At 33.0% G+C, this 17,669-nt stretch overlaps 1 protein-coding gene across 1 annotated transcript in view; it reads left to right on the forward strand.

Annotated features, from left to right (window-relative positions):
* The window catches only part of LOC142319360 (protein-lysine N-methyltransferase SMYD4-like), a 52,988-nt gene extending 35,744 nt beyond the window's left edge, over positions 1-17,244 (forward strand). Inside the window, exons 10-12 of the mRNA XM_075356562.1 lie at positions 2,963-3,178; positions 10,243-10,429; positions 16,666-17,244. Coding sequence (XP_075212677.1) covers positions 2,963-3,178; positions 10,243-10,429; positions 16,666-16,797 — 535 coding nt within the window. The 3' untranslated portion in view covers positions 16,798-17,244. The remainder of the gene's footprint in view (positions 1-2,962; positions 3,179-10,242; positions 10,430-16,665) is intronic.
* The last annotated feature ends 425 nt before the right edge of the window (positions 17,245-17,669 follow it).

The raw sequence follows: 17,669 nt of genomic DNA on the forward strand, positions 1-17,669 counted from the left end.
TAATACGTTTAGTACGTAACACTAAAAATGTGTCATGGCGTTGTATAAGTTATAGGCGCTCCCGCACATTCCCGTTGGGTCGCAGGCAACGAAAAAAATTTAAACTTTGATCTTAAAACAACCTTGATTTATTAGATAAAAAAAATTGATTCGCAAATGGAATCAATGAGCGAACTTAAAAATTAAAAGTACCAATATATATAAATTGAAAAAGGAATTGATTACATCAAAGTTATTAGGTCAAATTAAATAAATTAATAAACTTTTCAAAAGAAAGAAGCAATCTACTGATAACCTTGTGTTGAAAAATTGCTATATCAGTTTCCGGAATCAATTAAATAAAAAAATTAAAAAGCAGAAGAATAACTTTGAATTTGATAAATTAAATTAGCTTTAGAAAAGGAAAACATTAAAAATACTTGGCTATTATTAACAAGGTGATTGGAAAATAGTCAGCTTTGGAAACTGATTAAGTAATTAAAAAATGTTTTCAGAATGATGCATTAACTGAGCTTAATCGTTTCACTGATTGTTTTATTACAGATCAACGTTATAAAGCACAGATGCAATGTTTTGCTATCAGCCTCATGCAGATTTGGTACCACTTGATGGTACCAAACAACATCGTGTTAGTTTAGTGGTGAACTCGTTATCGCAAATCGGCTGATTTCGAAGTCAAGACTTTTAAGGTTCAAATCCTAAATACACAAAGGCTTAATTAAGTAGCTGTTCTCTTGTACAAAATAAATTTAAAAAAATATATATTATTATTATAAAAGATAAACTGTGTGAAACTTCATTTATGTGTTACATTCATTATTTTATTTATGCCTTCTTAATAAAAAATAATTAAACAAAAAACAAAAAATGTTATCTGAAAAATATTTTAAAAGATTAACATATTTATTTACATCCCCCATTTGTCTGGCATTATACTTTACTTATCAGTAAATGATAAGATCTTTAACATTTAAAAGGAAATACAATGAATTGCACAGTAATATTAAAAAAATAAACAAATAAATTCATTTTAGTTATGTCTATAATTAATGAATAAAATTTTTTAACTATGAGCAAATATTAATTATAATTTATTTTATTGACTTGTGTATTTAATTTTATTACTTTCATTTTTAATCTGTTGAAAAAAAAACACTGTAGATTTCTTTATTACCTCCTAGTTCATCTGATGTGATAGTATATATTTTAACACAATACAGATCCATATGTAATACATTTCTAACACCACAAACACAATGAAATAATCTTAAATATTCTTAACAAGTCTATATTTTTAACCATATTTCATTATCTTTCTTGTAAATCATAATAAAATGTAAGAATTGTTTTTGTTGGGCTGTTCGACATAATTCATATCATACTGCTACTTGTCCAACCCATCAGTTAGAAAATGGTTAGCAACGTTCCTAAATAGATGTTTTGTAATGCTGAAAAATAAATAAAATCTTGTTACATTATTACTTACCAGATTTGATAAATGTTATTAATGTAGTTCAATGGGTTATTGTGAATGAAGTAATGGACTGTCTAAATCTGGTAACATATTAGTTTTTAGGAAGTATTAGGGAATGAATTTTTATCAGGCTTTCTATCGTCAATAATAAGGGAAAGAAATTAAAATGTTTGCTACCATGTAACAAAATGTAGCACAGTGCAAGATATTTGTGTATAAATGCTACTATGGGGATCATCCAAAAAGTAAAAACTGGTTTTCTTTTATAACAAAGTTATTTTAACTTTAATATATCCATTATAATATATATTTTTATGCTATTTTTTCACATAATCATCTCCTAAGTTGAAGCATTTATCAAATCATGGCACTGGATTTTGGATGCCGTCATCAAAGAAGTCTGCCACTAGCCCATTAAGCCACTCATGGACAACTGATTTGGCGTTGTTATCACTTTCATAGCGACTCCCCAAGAAACTCCTTCAACTTTGTAAAGAGGTGGAAATCGCTTGGAAGAAGATTTGGACTGTATAGCAGATGATAAAAAGCATCCCATCCAAAACCTTTGAGAGGTTCACAAGTTTTATTTATGCAACATGTGGATGTGCATTTTCATGAAGAAAATTCACTCCATGACTCAAAAGACTACGCTGGCAATTTTGAATTGTGGGATGAAGTTTCATCAAGATTTCTGAATAAGAATCAGCATTAATTGTCTCTCTGCCTTGCAGAGAGACAATTTTTTTATCTCTTGTTGGGATTATAATTTTTAATTTAAATAAAATGTTTTAAATTTTTGTATGGTTTTAAAGTATAAGTTAAATTTAATTTAAAAATCTTAATTTAAAAATGTTTTTAACATAAAATTATAAGGGAATGGGCGGTATGTTGTCATGGATTGCAAGTTTTTGATGGTTTTGTGCAAGTGATGATGCGAATCAAATTCATGAAATCACTTCTGTTATGTAATGAAATAAGTTAAATCATTCTATTTCAATTGTTCTGTACTTAAAGTTGATGTATTATATATAAATTAATCTGTATTGACACAGATAAAGACACTGTATTGACACAGTTGGTTATTAAAAGAATTGCTTTAAAAAAAATAAATATATATATATAGTATGTGTGTGCGCACCCACCGTCTTTACTGAAAAACTGTGCCTCAGAAGATAGGCTTGCTCAGCTACACTCCTAAGATAAATAGTATACACACAAGTAAAAAGTGAAATATGTAACATCCATCTTTATTTCTGTAAGGAGTTTAATAATGCATCAAGTTGACAAAACTTAAACAATCAATTTTATAAACCTTACTACTTCTGAAAGTGAAAACTGAGTCATTAAACCAACACTTTACACCACTAATCCTTGATTATGAATCTTACATCAATAACTCTTTAATAACACAACTTACTCATTACTTTATTTTTTAATGTACAAATAATTATTTATGTTTTAATTTTAAAATCCATCATTTTTTAACAGATATTTTTCTGGTGACAAGATAATACTTAAAGCAATTAGACCGGTAGCTGCAGGAGAAATTGTATCAGAGAATTATGGTCCAATATTTACAAAAAAGTCGTTATCAGAAAGACATAGATCACTTTTATCACGTTACTGGTTCAACTGTTCGTGTACGGCATGCAATGAAAACTGGCCTAAGTATGAAGAATTAAATGAAGACATATATATAATAAGGTATATATTTTAGTCAAGCATTTTTCATTTATGTATGATTAAGTTATTAACTTTATTAAAAATTGGGTATATTTTCTCACGTGCAAAAATATACAGATGAACATAAATTATTCAGCGCATTTTAGGGGTTAATACAAAATGAACAAAACAAAGTAGCGAAGGTTGATATTTTTCAAACATTAGTGTATGTATTAGAGTTACTGATACCTTAAATGAACACGCCAGTGCGATGTAACGACAGAGGTGATCGTCAGTTAACCAATGGTTACTGTGAAGGAGAAAGCAATGTGCGTACTATGGTTTCATGAAAGCAGTTGTTTTAATGTTCGTAGACGTTTTCGTTTAGAGTATGGCTATGATCCTCCTAATAAAGAGTTTAACAATTGGTTTCAGCAGTTGAAGAATACAGTACGTGTAATACACCAAAAAAGGTGCTCGCTCACACACCTCCCGTCTCCAAGGAAGTTGTGGATCGAGTATGAGAAATTTTTCACATTAGTCCAGTTAAATCGACTCGTGGTGCGAGTATAGAACCAGGAATAACAATCACAATTCAGTTAGAAGGAACCTTCGCAATCGACAATTGTGAAGCTCTACACAAGCGCCTAAAACTTTATGCATGCAAAATTCAGTTTGTGCGTGCAATTGAAGATGACGATAAAACTACCTTCAATGCTTCTGGTCTTATTAACCGTCACAATTGTCGGATTTGGAGTAGCGAAAACCCTCATCGCGTTCGACAAACGCAACGTGAGAGCCCGAAAATGAACGTTTCGTGCTCGTTGACTGCTTATAAGATCAGACCATTCTTCTTCGCCAAGTAAATGCTACAAAACTAACTTACTAGCGGTAATTATCTAAACATACTACAATAGTATGCAGTACCACAAATTGAACATTGGTTATGTTACGTTTACTTCCGATAAGATTACACGTTAGGGACTACCAATATGAAAAATTTCCTCAATGTTGGATTGGCCGTGATGGATCAATTCCCGTGCCACCTCGATCCCCTGATGTTATGTCACTCGACTTCTTTCATTGGGGGTTTATCAAAGACAGGATATACGCAACAAAGGTTAACATGAATGAACTAAAAAGAAGAAGTGAAGATGTAATTAATGGAATAACTCCAGATATTCTTCGTAATGTGTGATGTGAATTGAACATCGTCTAAACCAGCGTTTTCTAACTGGGATTCAAAGAAGCTTTGAAGGGGTCCACAAGAAAAAGATTATGGTCTTAATGTAGTAGGCGATCTACCTCCGTCGTTAGTAGGTTAGTTCTTAGATGGCGCAACTGAAACGCTATATTAGATTTTTGGCACCCATCCTGCACAAAACTTGTGATAACCAAGCTTTCCCGATATTATTTCATACAACTTCGTGAAATTTGTGGGAAATGAAGCGAGAGTTCCGTAATCTAAATGCGGCAATTTTTACGAATTTTATCGTCGATTTTCATCGTCAGTTCATCAGTCACAATGCTAGGCCGACCAATGTGGTCCTCATCATTAACATTGGTACGGCCATTTTTAAACTGAATGCACCACTGTTTCACTCCACCTTCACTTATTATTCCATCTCCATACACCTCACAAAGTTGCCGGTGAATTTCAATTGGTTTGAAGTTTTTTTCCAGTGAAAACTTAATTACTGAACGCACCTCACAACTCGCGGAATTTTCTATTGAAGCGCACATTTCAGTAATTCACAATGAACAAAGAAACAAAAACACAGTCCACACGCTACGACAACTTGATGCATACTGAGTATAGAAACGTTTTGACACCAAGACGGCGGCTCTATCCCCACCCGTCGCCGCGCTAGGCACAAACGTAAGTTACTTTCTGGACCACCCTTATATAATTTTTTTTCTTCCTGTTTAGCCTCCGGTAACTACCGTTTAGATAATACTTCAGAGGATGAATGAGGATGATATGTATGAGTGTAAATGAAGTGTAGTCTTGTACATTCTCAGTTCGACCATACATGAGATGTGTGATTAATTGAAACTCAACCACCAAAGAACACCGGTATCCACGATCTAGTATTCAAGTCCGTGTAAAAATAGCTGGCTTTACTAGGACTTGAACGATGGAACTCTCGACTTCCAAATCAGCTGATTTGGGAAGACGCGTTCACCACTAGACCAACCCGGTGGGTTGCCCTTATATAATCTAACCAAACTCAACGTACGCTCGCTAGTCAAGGTTAACGAGAAGTGCGAGCGTAGGTTAAGTTTGATTGGATTGTATTTATAATTTTATTTATTTACTTTGTTATTTCAATATACCGTTTCAGTGATGCCATCTAATAACTAACTACAGCGGTAGATCGCCTACAACCTTAATAACAAAATTGTATTTCGAGGATATATAATATAAGCTAAGGGATTCATGATAAAATATTATAAATAAAATAAGTATGTAAGTGTACTTATGTACACGCGTTAGATAACTACGCCACCTGTGAACGTAATTGGAGGCAACAAATTATGAATTTTTTTTTTTATCCTCCAGGACCACCAAATTCTGAGTATCTGAAACAAAACAAACCAATATTCTCTATGTAGGTGTTATAAAATATGTAAATATTTGATGTTAATATTACTGTTTTCATATTACCCATGAACCTTGCAAAAAAAGAACAAGGCAATATTTGACTGAATATCTGTCATATATCACCAGAGAATGTAATAAAATATGTTTTATATGTTCAACTATATTGTCTAATGATAACATGAAGCCAAGTAATTATTAGCATATAATCAGTAAAATAATAGCAAAATCTGGAAAGTCACATTGGTTGTAATTTCAACAATGTTAAAAAAAATATAGGTGATATTACCAATAACCTTCCTTTGAGCTATAACAACACATCATCCGATGCATTGATGAAATGTATGAAGATGTAGAAAATCAACTTATTGCTTAATTATATTTGAAACAGTTTACAATACAATTCAATGAATCAACTTTTGTGGACAATGAAACACCTTTATTGGCAGATGTAAGATATATGGATGATAAATCAACTCAGAGAGGAAATGTTTTTTACAAGATTCCTCAGAACAGATATTAAATGTGAAACAATATTTAAGGAAGTCCAGTCTTATTTTAGAGAAAAAATATTGCACTTGAAAATTTACTAGCTTGAGCTACTAATGGCACTCCTTCCATGGTTGGTAGATACAAAGGGTTTATCACTCATTTAATAAATGCATTGCCAAAAGTATCTTGTACACATTGTGTGATTCATGACCAACATCTTGTGGTGGGACGTCTTCATGAAACTTAGCTTTTATAATAAAAGTTGTCAACCTCATTAGGAATAAATGCTCTTCAAGGTCATATCTTTCTCAAATTTTGTGATGAAAATGAAGAAAGATTTGACTGTCTAGTACTGCATACAGAGGTCCAATGATTGTCTAAAGGCAACTGCCTTTGTTGCTTTGTCATTCTCTGGGACAATATTGTTTCATTTCTAAATGAAAGGGAGACTTTAAACAGTTAGTTTCCATGAAATCAAGAAATATTTCACGTCTCACGTGTGTTTAAATATTGAATTCTCTTAATAAGCTACAGCAAGGACATAATTGTGATTTAATGTCCAGCAAATAATTCATTAATTCAATCCTAGGAAAATTCAAACTGTACAGTCTTAAAATATCTCACACTATGCATTTGATCAGTCTCCAAACCTTGCTTCATTTAGCAGTGATTTAAAAGATGATTATTGTGTTGTGTAAGTTGATCATTTAAAAAAGATTTATGAAGACATGCAATTTCTGTTCAAGGAACTACTAAAACTGAACAGTTCAGATTAGATGCCAATTCCATTTGAGGAAAATGTTGCTGATGTTGAAACTGATTTACAAGAACTTATTGAGTTGCAGTCTCATGAAACTTTCCGAAGTCTATTCAAAAAGGAAAAGCATCATGTAAAGAAAAATAGTGATATTGCATGTAAATATCTGCTTTTGTGGGAGAAAGCTAAAACATATGTGAATCTGGCTTTCAAAATTTCTAATTTACATTTTTTAAACTAATAGGAATTGTTTAATTATTAGCGTTTACTAACTTACAAATAATATCACTTATGCTTATAACATATTTACATAATAGGGTATAAACTTAAGACTCAGGGGGTAACCCAATGGGTTGATCTAGTAGTGAACACATCAGCTGATTTCGAAGTAAAGAGTTCTAAGGTTCAAGGTTTATGTAGATTTGAATACTAAATCATGGATACCGGTGTTCTTTGGTGGTTGGATTTCAATTAACCACACATCTCAGGAATGGTTGACCTGAGACTGAACAAGACTTCATTCATACATATCATCCTCATTCATTCTCTGAAGTAATACCTTACGGTGGTTCCAGAGGCTAAATAGAAATTGAAGAATTAGGACTCATGGGGGGTCTGCAAGCAAAAAAGGTTGGGAATCCTTGGTTTAAAAGTTTTACACACCACAAAAGGAAGTCATGTGAAACTTGTTTGAAGTTAATATGTTATAAACAAAAGTTTGAAATGCCCTATAACAACATAAAAACAATAAAACATATGTGTATGTACATTACGTTATTTTTTTATTAAACCCTAAAATGTACTCAGTAATTTATGATCACCTGTATAATAAACTTCATAAGTTGCAAAAATAGGTAGAACATCACAAAAAGGAATAATAACAAATATATGCAAATGTCGAGAAAAAAACTATAATATTGTAATTTTTACCTTTTTAGATACAGAATTATAGTACAAAAATGTAAAAAAAAAATTATAAAAATTAGTTCAAAAGATAGTAAAAAAGAATTATATACAGCTATATATTATGCTACATAAGGAAATGTAGATTAACTTAGTCAAATTTTGCACAATGGCGTTTTTTCAAACCTTAGTTTCATGACCCCCCCCCCCCCACCAATATTCATAAAACATAATTTTAACATAGAAAACTTTCAGAAAGATGTATAATGGCCTGTTTTTTGCTCAAAATCTCCAGACTGGATAAACCTATTTGAGAGAAATTTGCTATGTTTATTTGTATATAGAAGGCTTTGATCCCATTTAATTTTGGGTCAATATTTGACCTTATGGTTATTATTATTTTATCACATAATTTAATTCCCCTTAGAAAAGATATTTTCTGATGTTCAAGGTAATATGTGGTTATTTAAACTCCCATAAAGAAATGGGAGCAAAAAAGTTTATCTTTTTGTAATTTCTGGACTCAAAATTAATTTATGTACTAATTACAAGATCCGCCGATCTCCGTGGTGAAGTTGTAGTATCTCAGCCTTTCATTCAGAGGTCTGGGTTTGAATCCCAGTCAGGCATGGCACTTTTCATAAGATAAAAAATTTCATTTTCCATATCATATCCCACACACAAGCTTAAAGCTTATGTGATGAAATCAAGCCCCAAAAATTAAATATTATATATTTGGAAAATTTCATTCAAGCCTAATTTTTTGCTCTTTTTGTCAACTAATATTTAGATTGATATCTTCAGACTGGATTAACTATAAAAAGTAACAGCATCAGTAACCCCAATATTATTGGTGCCATTTAGTTTTGGTTACAATCGGCCCAATAGTGAGGAAACACAGTCACCTTGGGTCCCATACAAATGCATTCAGAGCAGAATAATTTTTTTTTTTCATGAAAATGACAAAAAGGAATGATAAAAAACATGAACAACCATCAGAAAAAAACTATAATAATGTATTTGTTACTTTTTTAGCTATAGAGTGGAACCTTACCTTAATGTTCCTGTTAATTTTTCTCCTACATAGTAGTAGCATGTTAAAGATGAAAGCCTCAGTAGTCAGAGTTGCTGGCTTTTTATATTAATATCTATATAAAAATCTAATGTTCATGCTCTGCACTGAATTTATTAATTTAAATTGGCACTTTTCTACAATTAAATTGAGAACTTTTATAACTTTACGGTACCGTTTTTTTTTTAAAATAAAAACGTTTCTAACATTTAATTTCTCTATTTGTTATGCTATAATTTAAAACCATGAATTTGATTTGAATCATGCCTTTAATGTGGAAAAGCTTTAACAGAAGTTTTGCAAATGACAACTAAACAATAATACAAAAATATCCCAACAGGTCATTCCCTCAGATTGTTATGGTGTTTCCCAAAAACAGATACCTGGAATCTTTTTATTTGGTAGTATTTTCTCAAAAAAATAGCAGAAAAATTTAAAACAGCTTTTCTTATCAGACATTTTGTTAAATCTGAGGCTAAGATAATGTTATTTTTTTTTTCATATTCTGGCAAAATCTTTATTGTATCAAAATTTCATTAAAAAACTCAAAGCTCATACATTTTTTTAGCACCCTTTTAACAATGAAAATGTTTGTTAAGTTTTTGCAGGGTTCTGTCTTTTCCATACTGAGGAACTTGATTAAAAGTTTCTTATTTAGCTAGCATTTTACCAGAATTTTATAAGGAATAAACTGAATCGCAAGCTATTTTAAAAATAGATTTTTACAGACTGGCCTTCATTCTCTAAAATTTATTATAAAACAGATCCTTGGCAAAACTACAAAATACTTTCCTTGATTAACCAGGAAAAATACTGCCAGAAATGCATGGATGTTCCACAGAAATTTAGTTTGTAGCAAGTAAATTTTATTTAAGTACATAATATGTTGGTACCATATTATCAGCTCAAGAATAGTAATATCGCTGCCTTTTTTCTGATAGATTCCAGTTTAAATTTGAAACTTATCAATTTTTTTATGCTTCATCACAAATAATCAGTTTCAGACACCAGTTTAACCATTTTCAAAATGTTAATATTTTGTTTTGCCACCTCAGTTAAAAAATCATCAGTCAATGTTTCCATTTGAATTTGTCTCATTTGAAAAATACTGGGTGTGATGTAATGTCACATGTTGATTAGATGTGACATTGAAATTTTTAAAAAGTAAGTCACAAATATAAACTGTAGAATAAAAAATATAAAGAAGTCATTAGAACTAGTTTTCAAAAAAAAAAAGTTGCATTTAATTTCACAAATTAGTTTTAATATCTATTTAACAGATGTCATAACAAAGGCTGTAGTGGAACCATAAAAACTTCAATCAAAACATCATCAAAATCAAATGTGAAATGTTCAGTTTGTAGAAATGAAATTAAAGTAGAAGAGATGGTATTACTAATAAAATCATTTGTTGATGATCATGCAAGAGCTTTAACATCAATGGAAAGTGGAGAAATAGAAAAAGCAGTAAGTACAATATTTATATTAATTTAATCATTTTTTATTGTAACTGCTTAATTGGTTTTAAAATTCCAGTCTTATCTATTTGACAAGAAAATATTGTCTACCAGAGACAAAGTCTACAGATAAAACTGTTAATGAGAGGGTAAACATGAAATTCAGACTTTACATCCTAGTTTTATTTACATCTACCTCTATTCTTGCCAATAGAATTGTTTAATTGAACTGACACGTGTTTTGATTCAACACTTCCATAAAGCTTGTGCTACTCTACTCATGTTTGGACTTATTCAAAATACTATCAAGTCAACACATTTTTCAAACAATTCAGCTACAATAACGTTCTATAAATTTTAAACTTACTATTTTATATTTACTATTAATAATATCTTACATCTTAGTATTTGAAGCTGATTAGTAATTGTAAGTGAAAATATACTAATAATTACAAGTAAATTTTCTAATATCATTTATAAACAAAATACTACCAAGGAAAATAAAATACAGAAGAAATTTTTTTAACAAAAAATGTTAAAGCAAAGAATATAATCATTCTTTGACTGATTATATTTTCAAACTAATTTTAGTCATTTTATTTTACATGTGATATGTTAACTGCAACACAAATTATTGCTAGTCTTGATGTAGTTCAAGATGAAGAAAAACAGATTATTTTTTCTTGAAGAGTGAGGAGATTAATATTGTAATTAGTAACAGAACTATAGTCGATTTCTGATCCTTCTTAGTGATAGAGGATTGGAAGCAATAGTACTGATGTAATAAAACACTCGCATGGAAAAAATTTCTTTTTTCTTCTAAGAATAAATAAGTGCTTCTAAACATTTTTATAGTAACTAACAATTTTATATTATTGCAGCACTTATTAAATTAATGTAACTTATTATAATTTAAGTGTAATTACAGTAGTGGAAATATTAAGTTGTGAAATGATTTTATAGTAATATTAATATTAAGAAATATTTTAAATATTAATATTTATGATTAAGATTTTACATGATTTTATAATAATAACAACAACAACAGCTACAGCAACAACAACAATAATAATAATAATGCCCTGAGGTAGATAATCCCCACGTCCGGAACACAACACCTACGTTCCACGTCGAGAGCGGTAACAGCTGAACTCACGTACAACACATGTACCTGGCTAACGGGGTTCCAAGTGCTGTTCTTGGAGATTCTATTTTACGGTCGAATTTCATCTACAGGCCGTATTTAAGGACTAGATTTTGCGGCCACCTGCAGATACGAAAATTTTTAACGATTAAGGTCATGGACTGATACCACCTTTAGAGCTGGCGATGTGGCGGCCACGGTCGAAGCGATTGCAGGTGTAACGGAGCCTTCCGCTGTCCACATGTCCCCCGCGATGGCAAGCATGTAATTAAGGTGCCCATGTATTTCGGTGCAAGGGAGCTCTGAAAACCTCGGTGTGTAAGGGGACTGGAGTCAGTGCAGAGACTGCGCATCCGCTAAGACATATGCCTGTTCCACCGGAGTACCGGAACGGACCTCCAGGGTTGGTAGCCCTGGAGTGAGGGTGTATCCCGGCGGCTAGCCTTACGAAAGAAGGGATTAAAACACATGCAGCTTGAACAACAATCAAACGTGGCAGAGGGTTCACGTAAACACCCACGTTTAGAACCGGCCGTTTCGCCTCAGGTGAAACGGAGAAAAAGTGCAGAATCTCGAAGAATAGAAGTTGAGGCTAGAAAAAGCTAGCAAAAAGCTTTTTTCAAGAGCAACGTTCCAAAGCCAAAATATTTAGTAATTACAAAGGAAGATGGCAATTTCTCGAAGGTGAGTCCCTTTCTCATTGCTCGAGAAATATCTAAATGCGCTGGAGACCCTGCTAAGGAAATAAGAAAAACCTTCACTGGACTTCATGTGGAGACTGTAAAGGATGCTCAGTCTCAGAAGATCCTAGGGCTCAAAAAGATTGGAGAATTGGTTGTACGTGTCGATCCCCACGGCAAACTCAACAACTCAAGGGGTGTTGTAATCTGTCGGGATCTTTTAAACTGTTCGGAGCAAGAAATTGTTGAAGAATTAGCATCACAAGGAGTAATAGAGTTTCGCCGATTGAACACGAGAAGGAACGGCGAGGTCCTACCATCAGCCTCTCATGTCCTCACTTTCAACCGGCCTACTTTGCCGGACAAGGTAAGAGCGGGGATTCATCGATTGGATGTGCGGGCATTTGTCCCAAAGCCAATGAAATGCTTCAAGTGGCAACGTTTTGACCACACCACTCTTAGATGTGAAAGACCGCAAATATGCGTGTGCAGTGATGGGGTGCATGAAGGAGAGCCGTGTAAAGAGCCTCCTCCTGCATGTATCAATTGCAAGGGACAGCATTCATGTAGATCCAGGAACTGTCCTGTCTACAAAGACGAAGTAGCTGTGCAGGAAGTTAAAACCCTGCAAAACGTCAGCTACTTTGAAGCCAAAACGATAGTAAGCGCCCGCAAACCTAGAGCAACAACAACCTATGTTCAGGCTGCGGCTGCTGTTCCTGCTCCTGCTCCAGTAACTGTTGATGAAGGTGAGATTATTAACAAACTTGCGCCCACTTTGGCTGGCTTGATTGAAAGGATTATCGAAAACAAAATGAAGCCTTTCAGTAGTAAAGAACAGGTCAAGCCAAAGATATTAGTTCAGCCTCCTGCAGATAAATCTCCAAAACCGAAAGTTGCTCTTGTAGAGAAGAAAACGAATGCCAAGCCAGAAGGCCATGTCCGTCTTAGAGAGATATTAGATGACGGACAGAAGAAAGTGACTCCCAAGCCTTCTGCAACTGAGGTGGCCTCTAAACTACAGAGGCCACAAAAAACCACACAGGGGGGCAAGTGTCACCCCCTTCCAGGGACGGTGACTGGTCCGATTCCCGTGTCGGGGGTCGGCCAGGTTTCCGCCTCTCAATCGGCGCCTGAAACCGGCGCCGATCCATGTCCGTCATCGTCGGCGGCTTCGGTGGTCTCCGATTCGGAGACCGGAAGCTATACCGGCGACGACGTTCTCCGTGAACACGAAGTTGTTCGCAATATGGAGAAAAAAGGAAAAAAAGGCTGGCCGAAATTCGTGAAATTCGCCGAGAATTCGTGAAAGCGTTGGAGAAAGCAGGTAACACAGCTGCTGGTCCTGATGAAATCTATTATAACATGATCAGGTAGCTGAATACTACTGCAAAACTCAAGATTACTAGAACTATATAATCAAATATGGCGGAATGGAATGTACCCGCAGCAGTGGAAAAAAGCACATGTTGTTCCAGTATCAAAGAAAAATAAAAATTTAACAGATTTCTTTGATGTGCGCTGTGGGTAAAATACTTGATTAATAATCGACTCGTTTGGCTTTTAGAAAAAGAAAACCTGATATCATCATATCAAGCAGGTTTTCGACAATACCATTCTACCATTGATCAAATGATCAACTTCGAGAACATTATATAAAGCAGCTTTATTACAAAGAAACATTGTGTATGGACTCCAGGGCACGCTGGTATTGTAGGTAATGAAAGCGCAGACGAAGCTGCCAGAAATGCAACAGTCTGCGATGTTTTGGATGCAATTCCTGTAAGGGTGGCAGATGTTAAAAACTGCCTAACTAACATAATAAGAAACAAGTGGAGTACTGATTGGAGGAGTATAAATACAAAATTAAACTCAATTAAAACTTCTCCGTATAAATGGAAAAGCGACGTGAAGTTGACTCGCCGAGAACAAGTGGCTGTGACCAGACTTAGAATCGGTCACACGCGAATAACAATTTCATATTTGTTAACCGGCGAAGATCAATTTGTGGTGTTTGTAATAAAACACTTACAATTAAGCATCTAATAGAAGAGTGTATGAGGACCTCAGAAAGAAGTTCCTGCTAAGAAATGATATTGCTGCTGATTTGGATAATGGAAATGAAGGAAAAATAGTTGCTTATTTACACGCCAGTGGACTTCTTAAAAGTCTGTAAAAGTGAAAAATTTAAAGCTCTATAAACAAATTCTAAGGGGTACTTTTATATAAATACGGTAGTCTCGAAGTGTGGCACGTATAGTGACAGGAGGTAGCCCTCTTGCCTGCATGCAAGAGCAGAGAGTCGGGGTGATGACATGGGGGACCCTCAAGGGTGGACTGTGGGCGAGAGGCTATGGGTAAGCGCAATACATGCCTGTAGCCAAATAGGTCAGGACTGGGAAGGGCAGCCTCCCCACCGAGAGGCTTTTTGGCCGTCCTGAACAGGTGGTCAGATTGCTCTTATGACGCTGGGAGGTCCCTGATGGGCTACGTCCTACGGGACTGTTTATAGGGGGGAGTCAATTGCCACGGCATCCTGGGGCGACTGACTTAATGGTGGTTCTGGTCGCCCCGAGGGTGCTAAAATTAATAAATAAATAAACGAAACAGATAGAAGGAAATAATGGTATTGTATAGACTTATATTTTCCTTTCATGTTCTTTAGATATTATCTCAAATTTTAAAATCGGGGCCCTTTACACCCCATGAGTGTTGTTTGTTTATTGTTGTGTTTTTAACCTTTACACCCTTACATATGACAACCCTGATGGTGATACTAACCTCGTTTTAAGAATGTGACAAGGGCTAATCACCCTAGCAGTCGATGCCCGTAAAACAAAAAAAGTAATAATATTATTATTATTATTTTTATTTTATAATATTAAGTTGAGGTAAAATTTTATGCTTCAGATAATGTTATCAAAGAAACTTGTGACCTTCATTCATATGTAAATATAGTTTATCCACTCACACACATTTCAAACAGTTTTCATATCAGCTTTAAAAACCTGCCAATGTACATCAGTGGTTTTAAAGCCTAAAGGTTTAACCTCTGGATTAATTTAGTCTTCAAGCAGAAGTAATAATGTCAGTTCACACAAGTAATGTGTCTAAACACTGCTCCAAATCTAACCTACATCTTAAATACAAATATACTTGAAGGCCCACACTCCTCTTCATCAAAGATTATTGTTTTTATTTTTGCACATACTTAATAATTTACATTTTCCATAAAACATTAATAATAATAATTTTATTGCATTTATTTTAGTAAGAACACAAAACGCAAAATTATAGTTACTTATAAAAGATGAACTTTGCAGTGTGAAAAATGCCTAAGCCTGACTGGACTTTAACCTAGAACCTCCCAGATAAAAGGCAGATATACAACTGCTCTGCTACAGAGGTATACTAATAAAGAAAACCATAAAAAATGTTAATAATCTTTTATTTTGCTGAGAGATATATTTTAAACTTTTATAGAATTATTTTAAAATTTCAGTCAAGGACTGTTAGCAATGATGCAGTATTTTGTAATTACCAAGTAAGGTACTCTTTTAAACAAATAAATATTAAATCTCATAAAATTTTCACTAACTGATTACGCCAGGAAAAAGAATTTTTTTTTGAAATTTTAAATAGGAGTACAAATCTTCATTCAACTCTTGGTGACATTTTTAAGACCTAACTTCTTATGATCTACTTATGTATATCAAGATATAATTATATTGCATTGTAATATATTTCATTATACAAAATAATTAAAGCCCATTCATTCACTTTCAGATAATGAATTTTTTTTATGTAATACGATTTCCCCTTTGGATTGGGCAGTAGTCAAATTTATTCACAGAATGTTTCTCTTGTCAGAAAAGTTAATTAAAGGATTTGTTAGCTGCTTTCTTGTAATCCTGTCTATCTTTGCATCCTTTTAACATCTCATTGTCTTACATTATACTGGTCCTGAATAAGATGGTAATTTATAACCACTCCAAAGGGTTCATACTCCCTCTGTTAAGTTGATTATTATTTTCTTCACTACTCCTTCCATTATGTTTGATTTTTTTTTCTACATACACACTGTTGTAACTGGTTCAGTTGCAACTCACTACATTGTCTCAGCCTAAACCTAAGCAAACAATACTTAGTGTTTCCCAGGAAAAAGAGCCCAACTCTTTAATGTACTCATTATATGCAATCAGGCCTCTGATATCTCAACAAAAAAGAAGGTAACTAAAAGATGATTTTCTCTATCAGTGTACTAAAATGTCTAATAAAAGTTTTCAAAAATGTTGTGAACGTCTTCAATAAATGTTGAAATAAATGTACTATAATAAAAAAAATATAATTTCTTCAAGATTGACTCCAATAATTAAAATTAATTCTCTATGCACTAACATAATAAATTCTCATATGTTTCAGGTAAATCTTTTATGCCAGTATACGAACACAGTTCACTCAATTTGTCGTCCACCCAATAAAGATTTAAGCTTATGTCAAGAAGCATTAAGGTCATGCTGGGCTCTTGAAGGAACTGTTTATTACATTTCTTAATATATTTAATTTAATTAAATAAACAAAAGAAATAATAATATTAGATAATAACTGAACTTGATTTGAATCAAAATTATTCTATAGCATACTACTCATTACATAATATTAACAGATCCTGGGTAAAGAAGTAAACTGCACCTACTTATAACCTGATAGTTAAACAACTCCTGAAAAATCTAATTGAATAGCTCTCTGATAATTAAAGGGTGTGAAGTAAAGAGAAATGTCACTGGCTGACATTAGTTAAGGAATGCCAAGTGCAGTGTTTCATTCACTCGATTTATTTTTGGTATTTACTAATGGCAACTGGTGATTCCATTTTAAAAAAAAAAACTGTCACAGGATGAAGAATCAATATATTTTTAAACCATGGTTGTGGTTAATTTTGAGCATAAAATTAAATTTTAATACTAAATAAGAAATTTTAAATAAACGAATATTTAAGCATGAAATTAAATATCTGTAATATCTAATGAACTATTATAATTATCCTACTATGACAAGATTAATTTTTTCAGATTGCCTTAAGTTTTATAGTAAAATTAATCTACAGCAATTTTATAATAGGATAGTAAAGTGTAATATAGTGTAATGAGAAGAAAATGTTTAAATGTAAATCTAATTATGTCAGTCATAAAATCCTAAAACCCTAATTATAAATGAAATTAATCTTGTGCAGTAATGTCACAAATAGTTAACTGCAAAATGCCAGAGACTTTCTGATCCAATTCATAGAGCAAAAATATCTTGCCAACATAAAAAAAAGTAGCTGATTTATAATAACCTATGCTGATAAACATTCCTGTTTTTCTTGCACTCTACACCAGTAATTGTTTACATAAATCATAACTATTAACCAATAAGAAATTATT

This window comes from Lycorma delicatula, chromosome 2 (genome assembly GCF_047948215.1).
Source record: "Lycorma delicatula isolate Av1 chromosome 2, ASM4794821v1, whole genome shotgun sequence".
NCBI classification, from domain to species: domain Eukaryota; kingdom Metazoa; phylum Arthropoda; class Insecta; order Hemiptera; family Fulgoridae; genus Lycorma; species Lycorma delicatula.